The 13,600-nt window shown below is 46.9% G+C and overlaps 1 protein-coding gene across 2 annotated transcripts in view; it reads right to left on the bottom strand.

Annotated features, from left to right (window-relative positions):
* LOC121289964 (solute carrier family 2, facilitated glucose transporter member 5-like) overlaps nt 1-13,600 on the bottom strand; it is a 97,260-nt gene that overhangs the window by 38,759 nt on the left and 44,901 nt on the right. For both annotated transcript variants that reach the window (XM_041209981.1, XM_041209982.1), the window contains exons 2-3: nt 3,050-3,148; nt 1,747-1,907 (exon numbers count right to left, since the gene is read on the bottom strand). In XM_041209981.1, coding sequence (XP_041065915.1) covers nt 1,747-1,907; nt 3,050-3,148 — 260 coding nt within the window. The remainder of the gene's footprint in view (nt 1-1,746; nt 1,908-3,049; nt 3,149-13,600) is intronic.

Below are 13,600 nucleotides of genomic sequence, written 5' to 3'. Positions count from 1 at the left end.
TTCCCCCTTATTCAATGGCTTCTCGAGGCGGAGGGGGACAGTTCCAGATTTCCATGCCCCTTTGCATGAAGAAGTGCTTCCTGATATCACCCCTGAATAGCCTGGCTCTAATTTTAAGTTTCGGCCCCCTTATTCTTGACCCCCGCCCACCCTCACCAGAAGAAATAATTTATCTCCATCAACACTACCAAATACTTTAACCATCTTAAATCCCTCAAACAGATTATCCCTCACCCTTATTCTTCTAAACTCTAACAGTTCTTGAACTGCCAAGTCTTTCTTTAATGTGAAGTACTCTGCAGTGTTTGTTTGGGGCAGGCGGCTGGGTTTCCAGTCCAGAATAAGGAAATGCACCCACTAAACTGGTCCTGAGGCTGACAGTCCAACAGATTCCACGTGTATCTCCTGGCCTGTGCTCAGTGAACCCGGTCTAACCCAAACACTGGGAAATCAGCACCCAGGGGTGGACACGGGTAATCAAGGGCCTGAATCACTATCCAATGTTACTTACTGTGATGTTTTGTGGGACAGAGAGAATGAGAAAGGGAAAAAATGGAAGAGAGAGGGAGAATGAATAAGAATAAAAGAGAGAATGAGATAGAATGAGAGACGGAATGAGGGAGGGGGAAGAATGAAAATCAGAAAGAGAGGGAGAATGTGAAAGAATAAGAGGGAGAAAAATGGGAGAATGACAGAAAGAATGAGATATAGAAAGAGAGAGAAAGAACAATGAGAATGAGGGAGAAAGAGTGAGAAAATGATAAAGGGAGAGAGGAAAAATGACGGTGAGAGAGAGAAAGAATGAATGAATGAATGAGACGGTTAAAGAGGGAGAGTGCAGGATGCCCCCTGCAGTCCGCCTTCCCACTGACGCTTGCTGTTACAGTTTACACATGCAGAACATGCACTTGGTGCTGGAGGACTGCCAGTATCCAGGGGGCTGTACCCAGCAAGAGGCAGCACCTTCAGGAGAGGGTGGAAGGAATGGGAGAGGTGTGATGGGGATTCTTTTAAAAGTACAAACCAGAGACTGAAGAGCTAGTGTTATAGAGAGGGCCGTAACACTCACTCTCCCAAACGAGGAGACACTCTAAATCACTTTGTGAGAGTCTCCATTTTCAAGTCTCAACCACAACTTGGATTGAAATGGAGCGGTTAACATGGGAAAACCTCCTAAGATGCTTCACAGGAATGAAAATTAACAGCAAGGCAATATTAGGTCAGATGATCAAAAGATTGGTCAAAGAGGCCGGTTTTAAGAAGTGTTTTAAAGGAGGAAATTGAGGGAGACAAGCAGAGAGGTGTAGGAAGAGAATTCCAGAGTTTAGGGCCTAGACAAATGGAAAGTGTGGTCACCAATGGTGGAGTGGTTAAAATCAGGGTTGCTCAAGAGGCCAGAATTGGTTGAGCGCAGATATCTCAGAGGGTTGTGAGACTGGAGGAGTTTACAGAGATAGGAGCGAGGGCATGGTGGGATTTGAAAAAGGATAGGTTTGTTAAAATCATGACATTGTAGCCAATGTAGGTCAGCAAGCATAGGGGGCATAAGGGAATGGGAATTAGTGTGAGTTAAAACACAGGCACCAGAGTTTTGGATGAGCTCAAGTTTTGGAATATAGAATGTGAGACATGAGCCAGGAGTGCATTGGATTAGTTGAGTCTAGAGATAACACAGGCATGAATGAGGACTTCAGCAGCAGATGAGCCGAGACAGGGGCGGAGACAAGCGATACCTTTGATACTTACTGACCGAACTTTGCCACAAGCATCCCGACGAGCAGCGAGCCAAACATTCCACCAGCGGCAAACACCGAGACAGTTGCGGAGTACATCAGCACCAAGTGATGGCTGGATAAGGACTGGTTGAATCGTTCCAGAATGGTGCTGTTGTAGAAATCTTTAATATACTGGGAATAAGTAATTCAGTGGTGACTTTCAAAAGAGAATTGGAGAAATACAAAGGAAAAAGAGTAGGGGAGTGGGACTAATTGGACAGCTCTTTCAAGGAGCTGGCACAGGCACAATGGGCTGAATGGCCTCTTTCTAAGTTGTATGATTCTATGATTTTCTCCAATCAGACAGACTCACCCAGGAATTTCTCTAGTCGACTAAAGCTCCACTCGCTTGGATTATGCTTACTGCCTCTTCCTCAAGTTACGAATGTTTTTACTCCCAAAAAAGCCCTAGACCAAAGACCTGGAACTCCCTTCCTAATAGCACTGTGGGTGTACCTACACCACATGGACTGCAGCGGTTTAATAAGGCAGCTCATCACCACCTTCTCAAGAGCAATTAGGGATGGGCAATAAATGCTGGCCCAGCCAGCAACACCCACATCCCATGAAATAAAAAAACACCTACATTAAACAACTTTAACAGAGTGCCTTGTTCAACCAGGCAGTCCCAAGATTCCAGTCACTCAGAGACTGACACATCTTCCTCCAGCATGTGAGCTTATCCAACACAACCACAGTCGGATCCCCAAGGCAAAACTCACCCAGCTTGTCTCTGAAATCATTAACCAAACAACACCTCGCACACACACCCACCCCGCACACCCAACTCGCACCCACACCCAACTCGCACCCACACCCAACTCGCACCCACATACACCTCGCACCCACACCCAACTCGCACCCACACCCAACTCGCACCCACACATACTCACGCCCACACCCACCTCGCGTCCACACACACCTCGTACACTCAGCTCGCACCCACACACGCCTCACGCCCACACCCACCTCGCGTCCACACAAACCTCGCACCCACACCCACCTCACACACCCAACTCGCACCCACACACACCAAGCAACCACACACACCTCGCAACCACACTCACCTCGCACCCACATACATCTCGCACCTATACACGCCTCGCACCCACACATGCCTTGCATCTACTCTCCCCTTCACACCCTCGCTCCCCTCACACCCACACTCACCTTGCTCCCATTCCCAAAGTCACTCCCATTCCTACTTCTAATCTTCTCCTTTTCTCCTGTGCTGCGACAGGGCACTGGATTTCTGCTCAGTGATGTTCTCTTACCTCTGCCGGTGAGTTCACAACTGCCAGGTTATAGCCATAAGCCATGGAGGAACCAAAGGAAGTGAGGATGGCGACTGCCAGGAGAGGCCATGTGAGGTTCTGTGTGAGGACAGAAATCAATAGTCATAAAGTTCAAACCAAGCAACTTTGATGCTGATATTCTTGAGAAATTCAGAGAATTCTGAAGCCACACAGCAGAGTGTCAGCAATAAAAATGAGATGGTTCAATTCTAACTGCAGTTCCAACAATTCAGTTCCATGTTAATGGCAAAGAATCATTAACCCATCCTGCCGGAGTCGCTGTCTATTTCCGGAATATTCTGCAACATCTGCACCATACATGATAACTTTAGCGTCAGCTCACCAAGAGGCTGGAGCATAAAATCCAGGCTGACACTGACACTACAGTACTGAGGGAGTGCCACGCTGTTGGAGGGTCAGTACTGAGGGAGGGCTGCACTGTCGGAGGGTCAGTACTTAGGGAATGTTGCATTGTTGGAGGGTCAGAACTGAGGGAATGCTGCACTATCGGAGGGTCAGAACTGAGGGAGAGCTGCACTGTCGGAGGGTCAGTACTGAGGGAGCGCTGCACTGACGGAGTGTCAGAACTGAGGGAATGTTGCATTGTTGGAGGATCAGAACTGAGGGAATGCTGCACTGTCGGAGGGTCAGAACTGTGGGAGCGCTGCACTGCCAGAGGGTCAGTACTAAGGGAGCGCTGCACTGTCGGAGGGTCAGAACTAAGGGAGCGCTGCACTGTTGGAGGGTCAGAACTGAGGGAGTGCTGCACTGCCAGAGGGTCAGTGCTATGGGAGTGCTGTACTGTTGGAGGGTCAAAAGTGAGGGAATGCTGCACTGTCGGAGGATCAGTACTGAGGGAGAGCAGCACTATTGAATGGACAGTACTGAGGGAGTGTCGCACTATCGAAGGGTGTTGTCTTTCAGATGAGACATTAGAATGATCCCCGTGTGCTGATTCAGGATCGTGACATCTCTATTTTGAAGCAGAAAAGGGTGAGAGGTCTCCCCGATATCCTGGGGCCAATATTTCTCCCAGATGCAACATCACTAAAACTGGTGAGTTGGTTGTTATCTGTCTTGTTTCCCAGTCACTGCGATACTGCTGTAAGAGGCTTTGGGATATTCTAAAGCTGTGAGGTATCTGAAGGTCAATGGGGTGAGGTGTTGGCTTATCCAGTGCCCGTGGATCTGTGGCCTGACAGAAGTGTTGGCAATTTTGGGATTGTAAAGTGAGGGATCAAAAAGGAGAGAAATTAAGTGTGAGAGTACAGGTCAGAGCTGAGAGGAACCCATACAGTGCTGGCAGCCAGAATATATTTACCTTGTCTTGTGTAGTTTATGAGAGTGTCCCATTGTCTGGATTGTGTTATATAGTCCGTAACTCCCTCTGACTCCTCCATTATTCTATACGGAATGTATCCCTTAACAGCTATTAGCAAACTCACATAGGCTACATCATTTTTACTGTCTCCAATAACACATAGTTTGGGTGAAGTAAATTTTCAAGCAAAAGGAACAGGAGCATAAAAAATGAAATAAAGGATGTAAGGGAAAAAAGAGTGGCAGAGAAAGAGACTAATAAATATAGATAGTGAGAGAGGGAGAGAGAAAAGAAGAGAGAGAGAGAAAAACACATGGTGAGCGGTAGAGAGACAGAGAAATGGAGGGGATGAGACAGAGAAAGAAATAAAGGGAGGAAGTGGGAGATATGCTGAGAGAGAGAAATGGGGAGAGAATGTGTGAGGGAGAGAAAGACTGAAAAAAAGTTAAGTGAAAAAGAGGAAGAATTAAAGTGTTGAAAAGGACAGATTGACGGAACAGAACAGAACCAAACTGAGGCAACAAGAGGAAAAAGAAGTTTCATTTTTGAGCTGGAAGAGAGACAGGAATTCTGTCTGCTTGGATTTACAATTCCAGTGTTAGAGACACTTCTATTCACTCAGAAGACCCTTCACAGTCTGTGCAAGGACATTTACAGGACCATTTCCACTGGTTTAAAACTCCCCCACTGCAAATCAGGAGAGTTCAAGATACTGGGGAGGGTGGTGGGGGTGGTGGGGGGGGGGGTGGTGGTGGTGGTGGAGGAACGTGAAAATAAGTCTCGTGAATGAGGGCTGGATTTCAAATCGGGTTGTGCCAGTGCATATAGTTATTTGTGAGGCTCTGTGTCCATGTGTTCATGTCCGTGTATGTGTACAGGTGTCCATGCAATGGCATGTCTTTGTGCATGAGCCCTGTACATATGTGTGTTCCTGTATCTGTGTTCAGAACAAGGGGGCATGACCTTAATATTAGAGCCAGGCTGTTCAGGGCTGATGCCAGGAAGCGCTTCTTCACACAAGGGGGAGTGGAAACCTAGAACTCTCCCCCCGAGAAAACTGTTGATGCTGGAGGTCAGTTGAAAACTGAGATTGATAGATTTTTGTCGGGTAAGGATATTGAGGGTTCTGGGGCTATGGTGAGTAAATGGAGTTAAGATCTAAATGAACGAGAGTACAGGCTCGAGGGGCTGAATGATGTCCTTCTGTTCCTGTATTCAGGAGGCGCAAAATCTCTTGTCAATTAAATAATTAGACATGAGCCCTAAGTTGAGGGATGAAAATCAGATTCTCTTTTTCGTCTGATGCATTCTCACGAGTTTGTTCGTTACTGTTGGGTATACATCCAGACTAGGAAATTTAATTATCTGATTTCCAATTTCCACAAATAGTTCCTTCAAATGTTTTACAGATTTAGCAGCAGGATTTACAAGAGGAGCTTTCTTTTATTACAGATGAATGTGCACGCTGCAAACTAACAGCAGCTTCATCACAGAGGGAATTACTTATCGATTCTAGAATAGAGAGAGACAGCGCGTAGGCCTTGGATGAGGGGGAGGAATACAGACACGTGGGACAGTGAGAGAGAGAGAGAGAGAGAGAGGGATAAAGAGCAACAGCGAGGCAGAGAACCTAACAGAGGGGGGACTGAGAAAGAGAGAATAAAAACAAAAGACTTGCATTGAGACAGTACCCTTTCAACCTCGGTACATTTTCAAAGAGAGTCACTGTTGGAGTGTAGCAATCACACAACCACAGAAAGAATCCAAAAACAACAATCTGATAATGATTAGATCATCTATTTTTGTGACGTTGATAGATGGATAAATATTGGCTAGGACATCGGGGAGAGCTCCCCTGCTCTTATTCAAAATAGAACATGTGGAGCAGTCAGGACAACATCAGAGGGAGGAAATTTGAAGCTGACCCATGTTAAAATTCAACCTCATACTCAATGTATCAGGTTTCAGTGTCCAATGCTGTCCTGGGACTGTATCTGATTTCAGAGTCCACACTGTCCTGGGACTGTATCTGATTTCAGTGTCCAGTGCTGTCCTGGGCCTGTATCTGATTTCAGTGTGCAGTATGTCCTGGGACTGTATCTGATTTTAGTGTCCAGTACGGTCCCAGGACTATATCTGATTTCAGTGTCCAGTACTGTCCTGGGACTGCATCTGATTTCAGTGTCCAGTACTGCCCTGGGAGTGTATCTGATTTCAGTGTCCAGTGCTGTCCTGGGCCTGTATCTGATTTCAGTGTCCAGTACCGTCCCGGCACTGAATCTGATTTCAGTGTTCACACTGTCTTCTGCCTATATCTGATTTCAGTGTCAAGTACTGTCTTGGGACTGCATCTGATGTCAGTGACCAGTACTGGCCTGAGACTGTATCTGATTTCAGTGTCTAGTACCATCCTGGGATGGTGTCTGATCTCAGTGTCCAGTACTGTCCCGGAACTGTATCTGATTTCCGTGTTCACACTGTCCTGAGGTTGTATTTGATTTCGGTGTCCAGTACAGTCCTGAGATTGTATCTGCTTTCAGTGTCCAGTACTGTCCTGGGACTGTATCTGATTTCAGTGTCTACACTGATCCAGGACTGTATCTGATTTCAGTGGCCAGTACTGTCCTGAGAATGTTTCTGATTTCAGTGCCCACACTGTCCTGAGACTGCATCTGATTTCAGTATCTAGTACTGTCCTGGGACTGTATCTGATTTCCGTGTCCACACTGCCCTGGGACTGTATCTGATTTCCGTGTCCTCACTGTCCTGGGACTGTATCTGATTTCAGTGTTCAGTCCTGTCCTGGGACTATATCTCATTTCAGTGTTCATACTTTGCTGGGACTGTATCTGATTTTGGTGTCCAATATTGTCCTGAGACTGTAACTGATGGAAGTGTCCAGTAATGTCTCAAGACAGTATCTGATTTCAGTGTCCCGTACTGCCCTGGGACTGTATTTGATTTCAGTGCCCGCACCATCCTGAGACTGTATCTGATTTCAGTATCTATCACTGTCCGGGATTGCATCTGATTCCACAGTCCACTCTGTCCCAGGCTACATCTGATTTCAGTGTCCAGAACTGTCCTGGGACAGTATCTGATTTCAGTGTCCAGAACGATCCTGGGAACTGGATCTGATTTCAGTGTATAGTCCTATCCTGGGACTCCATCTGATTTCAGTATCTGCAATGGGACTGCATCTGATTTCAGTGCCTAGTCCTGTCCCGGAACTGTACCTGATTACAGTGTCCAGTACTGTCCTGCGACTACATCTGATTTCAGTGTCCACACTGATCCAGACTGCGTCTGATTTCAGTGTCCTGAAATGTCCTGGGACTGTAAAACAAAAACATAATTACCTGGAAAACTCAGCAGGTCTGGCAGCAGCGGCGGAGAAGAAAAAAGTTGATGTTTCGAGTCCTCATGATCCTTCAACAGAACTGAGTGAATATGAGAGGGTTGAAATATAAGCTAGTTAAGGTGATGGGAGAGAAGTGGGGGCGGGTGTGGTTGTAGGGACAAGCAAGCAGTGATAGGAGCAGATAATCAAAAGATGTCACAGACAAAAGAACAAAGAGGTGTTGAAGGTGGTGATATTATCTAAATAAATGTGCTAATTAAGAATGGATGGCAGGGCACTCAAGATACAGCTCTATGGAGGTGGGGTGGAAAGACTAGCGGGGCATAAAAGATTTAAAAATAATGGAAATAGGTGGGAAAAGAAAAATCTATATAATAATTGGAAAAAAACAAAAGGAAGGGGGAAGAAATGGAAAGGGGGTGGGGATGGAGAAGGGAGTTCAAGATCTAAAGTTGTTGAATTCAATATTCAGTCCAGAAGGCTGTAAAGTGCCTAGTTGGAAGATGAGGTGCTGTTCCTCCAGTTTGCGTTGGGCTTTACTGGGACAATGCAGCAACCAAGGATAGACGTGTGGGCAAGAGAGCAGGGTGGAGTGTTAAAATGGCAAGCGACAGGGAGGTTTGGGTCTATCTTGCGGACAGACCTCAGGTGTTCTGCAAAGCGGTCGCCCAGTTTACATTTGGTCTCTCCAATGTAGAGAAGACCACATTGGGAGCAACGAATACAGTAGACTAAGTTGGGGGAAATGCAAGTGAAATGCTGCTTCACTTGAAAGGAGTGTTTGGGTCCTTGGACGGTGAGGAGAGAGGAAGTGAAGGGGTAGGTGTTACATCTTTTGCGTGGGCATGGGGAGGTGCCATAGGTGGGGTTGAGGAGTAGGGTAGGGGGTGATGGAGGAGTGGACCAGTGTGTCCCGGAGGGACAATCCCTATGGAATTCCACCTTGGGGGTGGGGTGGGGGGGGCGATGGGAAGAGGTGTTTGGTGGTGGCATCATGCTGGAATTGGCGGAAATGGCGGAGGATGATCCTTTGAATGCGGAGGCTGGTGGGGTGATAAGTGAGGACAAGGGGGACCCTATCATGTTTCTGGGAGGGAGGAGAAGGTGTGAGGGCGGATGCGCGGGAGATGGGCCGGACACAGTTGAGGGCCCTGTCAACGACCGTGGGTGAAAAACCTCGGTCAAGGAAGAAGGAGGACATGTCAGAGGAACTGTTTTTGAAGGTAGCATCATCAGAACATTTGCGACGGAGGCGAAGGAACTGAGAGAATGGGATGGAGTTCTTACAGGAAGCGGGGTGTGAGGAGCTGTAGTCGAGGTAGCTGTGGGAGTCGGTAGGTTTGTAATGGATATTGGTGGACAGCCTAGCACCAGAGATTGAGACAGAGACAGTCAAGGAAGGGAAGGGAAGTGTCAGAGATGGACCACGTGAAAATGTTGGAGGGGTGGAGATTGGAAGAAAAATTAATTAATTTTTCCAAGTCCCGACGAGAGCATGAAGCAGCACCGAAGTAATCATCGATGTACCAGAGAAAGAGTTGTGGGAGGGGGCCGGAGTAGGACTGGAACAAGGAATGTTCCACATACCCCATAAAGAGACAGGCATAGCTGGGGCCCATGCGGGTACCCATAGCCACACCTTTTATTTGGAGGAAGTGAGAGGAGTTAAAGGAGAAATTGTTCAGTTTGAGAACAAGTTCAGCTAGATGGGGGAGAGTAGTGGTGGATGGGGATTGTTCGGGCCTTTGTTTGAGGAAGAAGCTAAGGGCCCTCAGACCATCCTGGTGAGGGATGGAGGTGTAGAGGGATTAGACCTCCGTGGTGAAGAGGAAGCGGTTGGGGCCAGGGAACTGGAAATTGTTGATGTGACGTAAGGTGTCAGAGGAATCACGGATGTAGGTGGGAAGGGACTGGACAAGGGAGTACGAAACACATCTTCCCTTCACCCCCCTGGTTCCCTCTAGAACACCCTGGCCCACTCCTCCATCACCCCCTACTCCTCAACCCCTACCTGTGGCACCTCCCCATGCCCACGCAAAAGATGTAACACCTGCCCCTTCACTTCCTCTCTCTTCACCGTCCAAAGGCCCAAACATTCCTTTCAAGTGAAGCAGCATTTCACTTGCATTTCCCCCAACTTAGTCTACTGCATTCGTTGCTCCCAATGTGGTCTCCTCTACATTGGAGAGACCAAACGTAAACTGGGCAACTGCTTTGCAGAACACCTGCGGTCTGTCCCCAAGAAAGACCCAAACTTCTCTGTCGCTTGCCATTTTAACACTCCACCCTGCTCTCTTGCCCACATGTCTGTCCTTGGCTGGCTGCATTGTTCCAGTGAAGCCCAACGCAAACTGGAGGAACAGCATCTCATCTTCCGACTAGGCACTTTACAGCCTTCTGGACTGAATATTGAATTCAACAACTTTAGATCTTGAACTCCCTCCTCCATCCTCACCCCCTTTCTATTTCTTCCCCCTCCCTTTTGTTTTTGCCAATTATTTATATAGATGTTTCTTTTCCCACCTATTTCTATTATTTTTAAATCTTTATGCCCTACTAGTCTTTCCACCCCACCCCCACTAGAGCTGTACCTTGAGTGCCCTGCCATCCATTCTTAATTAGCACATTCGTTTAGATAATATCACCACCTTCAACACCTCTTTGTTCTTTTGTCTGTGACATCTTTTGATTCTCTGCTCCTATCACTGTTTGCTTGTCCCTACAACCACACCACCCCGCCCACCCACATCTCTTACCCCAACACCCCCCCCCCTCCCCCCACCAGCTTAAACGAGCTTATATTTCACCCCTCTCCTAATATTCACTCAGTTCTGTTGAAGGGTCATGAGGACTCGAAATGTCAACTCTTTTCTTCTCCGCCGATGCTGCCAGACCTGCTGAGTTTTTCCAGGTAATTCTTTCTTTGTTTTGGATTTCCAGCATCCGCAGTTTTTTGTTTTTGTCCTGGGACTGTGTCTGATTTCAGTGTGCAATTTTGTCCTGGGACTGTATCTGATTTCAGTGACCAGTACAGTCCTGGGACGTATCTGATTTCAGTGTTCACACTGTCCTGTGACTCCATCTGATTTCAGTTTCCACGCTAGGACTGTATCTGATTCAGTGCCCAGTATTGTCCTGAGACTGTATGTGATGAAAGTGTCCAATATTGTCTCAAGACTGTACCTGATTTCAATGTCCAGTACAGTCCTGGGACAGTATCTGATTTCAGTATCCAGTGCTGTCCTGAGACTGTATCTGATTTCAGCATCCAGTACTGTCCTGGGACTGTATCTCATTTCAGTGACCAGTCCTGTCCCGGGTTTGTGTCTGATTTCAGTGTCCAGTTCTGTCCTGGGAGTGCATCTGATTTCAGTGTCCAGTACCGTCCTGGGATAAAACTGATGTCAGTTCTGCACTGTCCTGAGACTGTATCTGATATCAGTGTCCATCACTGTCGTGGTTCTGTATCTGATTTGTGTCCACACTGTCCCAGACTGTATCTGATTTCATTGTCCACACTGGGAGTGTATCTGATTTCAGTGTCCAGAACTGTCCTGGTACTATATTTGATTTCAGTGTCCAGTTCTGTCCTGGGAGTGTATCTGATTTCAGTGTTCACATGGTCCTGGGATTGTATCTGATTTGTGTCCAGTGTTGTACTGAGGCTATATCTGATTTCAGTGATCACACTTTCCTGGGACTGTATCTGATTTCAGTGTCCATCACTGTTCTGGGACTATATATGATTTCATGATCCACACTGTCCCAGACAGTATCTGATTTTAGCACTCACACTGTCCTGGGATTGTCGCTGATTTCAGTGTACAGTTCTGTCCCAGGACAGTATCTGATTTCAGTATCCAGTGCTGTCCTGAGACTGTATCTGATTTCAGTGTCCAGTACTGTCCTGGGACTGTATCTGATTTCAGTGCTCGCACTGGGACTGTATCTGATTTCAGTCCCAGTTCTGTCCTGGGATGTATCTGATATGAGTGTTCACACTGCCCTGGGACTGTATTTGATTTCAATGTCCAGACCTGTCCTGAGATTTCATCTGATTTCAGTATCCACACTGGGACTGTATCTGATTTCAGTGTCCACAACTGTCCTATGACTGTATCTAATTTCAGTGTCCAGTTCTGTCCTGGGTCTGTATCTGCTTTCAGTGTCCAGTTCTGTCCTGGAACTGTATCTAATTTCAGTGTCCAGTACTGTCCTGGAACTATATCTGATTTGTTTCCTCACTGTCCTGGGACTGTACCTGATTTCAGTGTCCTTACTGTCCTGAAGCTGTATCTGATTTTGGTGTCCTCAATGTCCTGAGACTGTATCTGATTTCAGCATCCTCACTGACTCGGGATTGTATCTGATTTCAGTGTCCAGTGCTGTCCTAGGGTTGTATCTGATTTCAGCATCCACACTATCCTTGGATTGTATCTTGCTTCAGTGTCCACATTGTCCTGGGACTGTATCCAGTTTCAGTGTCCACACTTTCATAGGACTGTATCTGAAATCAGTGTCCAGTACTTTCCTGGGATTGCATCTGATTTCAGTGTCCAGTGCTCTCCCAGGTCTGTATCTGCTTTCAGTGTCCAGTTCTGTCCTGCCACTGTATCTAATTTCAGTTTCCTCACTGTCCTGGGACTGTATCTGATTTCAGTGTCCTCACTGTCCTGAAGCTGTATCTGATTTCGGTGTCCTCACTGTCCTGAGACTGTATCTGATTTCAGCATCCTCATTGACTCGGGGCTGTACCTGATTTCAGCGTCCTCACTGACTTGGGATTGTATCTGAAATCAGTGTCTAGTGCTGTCCTGGGACTGTATCTGATTTCAGTATCCACACTGTCCTGGGTCTGTGTCTGATTTCAGTGTCCAGTACTTTCCTGGGATTGTATCTGATTTCAGTGTCCAGTGCTGTCCTAGGGCTATATCTGATTTCAGCATCCACACTGTCCTTGGATTGTAACTTGTTTCAGTGCCCACACTGTCCTGCGACTGTATCCAGTTTCAGTGTCCACATTGTCCTGCGACTGTATCTGATTTCAGTGTCCACACTTTCCCGGGACTGTATCTGATTTCCGTGTCCACACTTTCCCGGCACTGTATCTGATTTCAGTGTCCAGTTCTGTCCTGGGACTGCATCTGATTTCAGTGTCCTCATTGTCCTGAGACTGTATCTGATTTCAGTATCTGCAGTGGCCTGAGACTGTATCTGATTTCAGTGTCCAGTACTGTTCTGGGACTGTATCTGATTTCAATCTCTGCACTGTATCTGATTTCAGTGTCCTCACTGTCCTGAGATGTATCTGATTTCAGCGTCCTCACTGCCTCAGGGCTGTATCTGATTTCAGTGTCCTCACTGACTCGGGATTGTATCTGAAATCAGTGTCCTGTACTTTCCTGGGATGGTATCTGATTTCAGTGTCGAGTGCTGTCCCGGTTCTGTGTCTGATTTCAGTGTCCAGTTCTGTACTGGGCCTGCATTTGCTTTCAGTGTCCAGTTCTGTCCTGCTACTGTATCTAATTTCAGTGTCCCGAACTGTCCTGGGACTATATCTGATTTCAGTTTCCTCACTGTCCTGGGACTGTACCTGATTTTAGTGTCCTCACTGTCCTGAACCTGTATTTGATTTCAGTGTCCAGAACTGTCCTGGGACTGGATCTGATTTCAGTGTACAGTCCTGTCCCGGTACTGTATCTGATTTTAGTATCTGCAATGGGACTGTATCTGATTTCAGTGCCCGCACCGTCCTGAGACTGTATCTGATTTCAGGATCTATCACTGTCCTGTGATTGCATCTGATTCCACAGTCTTCTCTGTCCCAGGCCACATCTGATTTCAGTGT

Source organism: Carcharodon carcharias, chromosome 17, assembly GCF_017639515.1.
Source record: "Carcharodon carcharias isolate sCarCar2 chromosome 17, sCarCar2.pri, whole genome shotgun sequence".
In the NCBI taxonomy this organism is placed as follows: domain Eukaryota; kingdom Metazoa; phylum Chordata; class Chondrichthyes; order Lamniformes; family Lamnidae; genus Carcharodon; species Carcharodon carcharias.
This window is presented reverse-complemented; position numbering and strand designations above follow the sequence as displayed.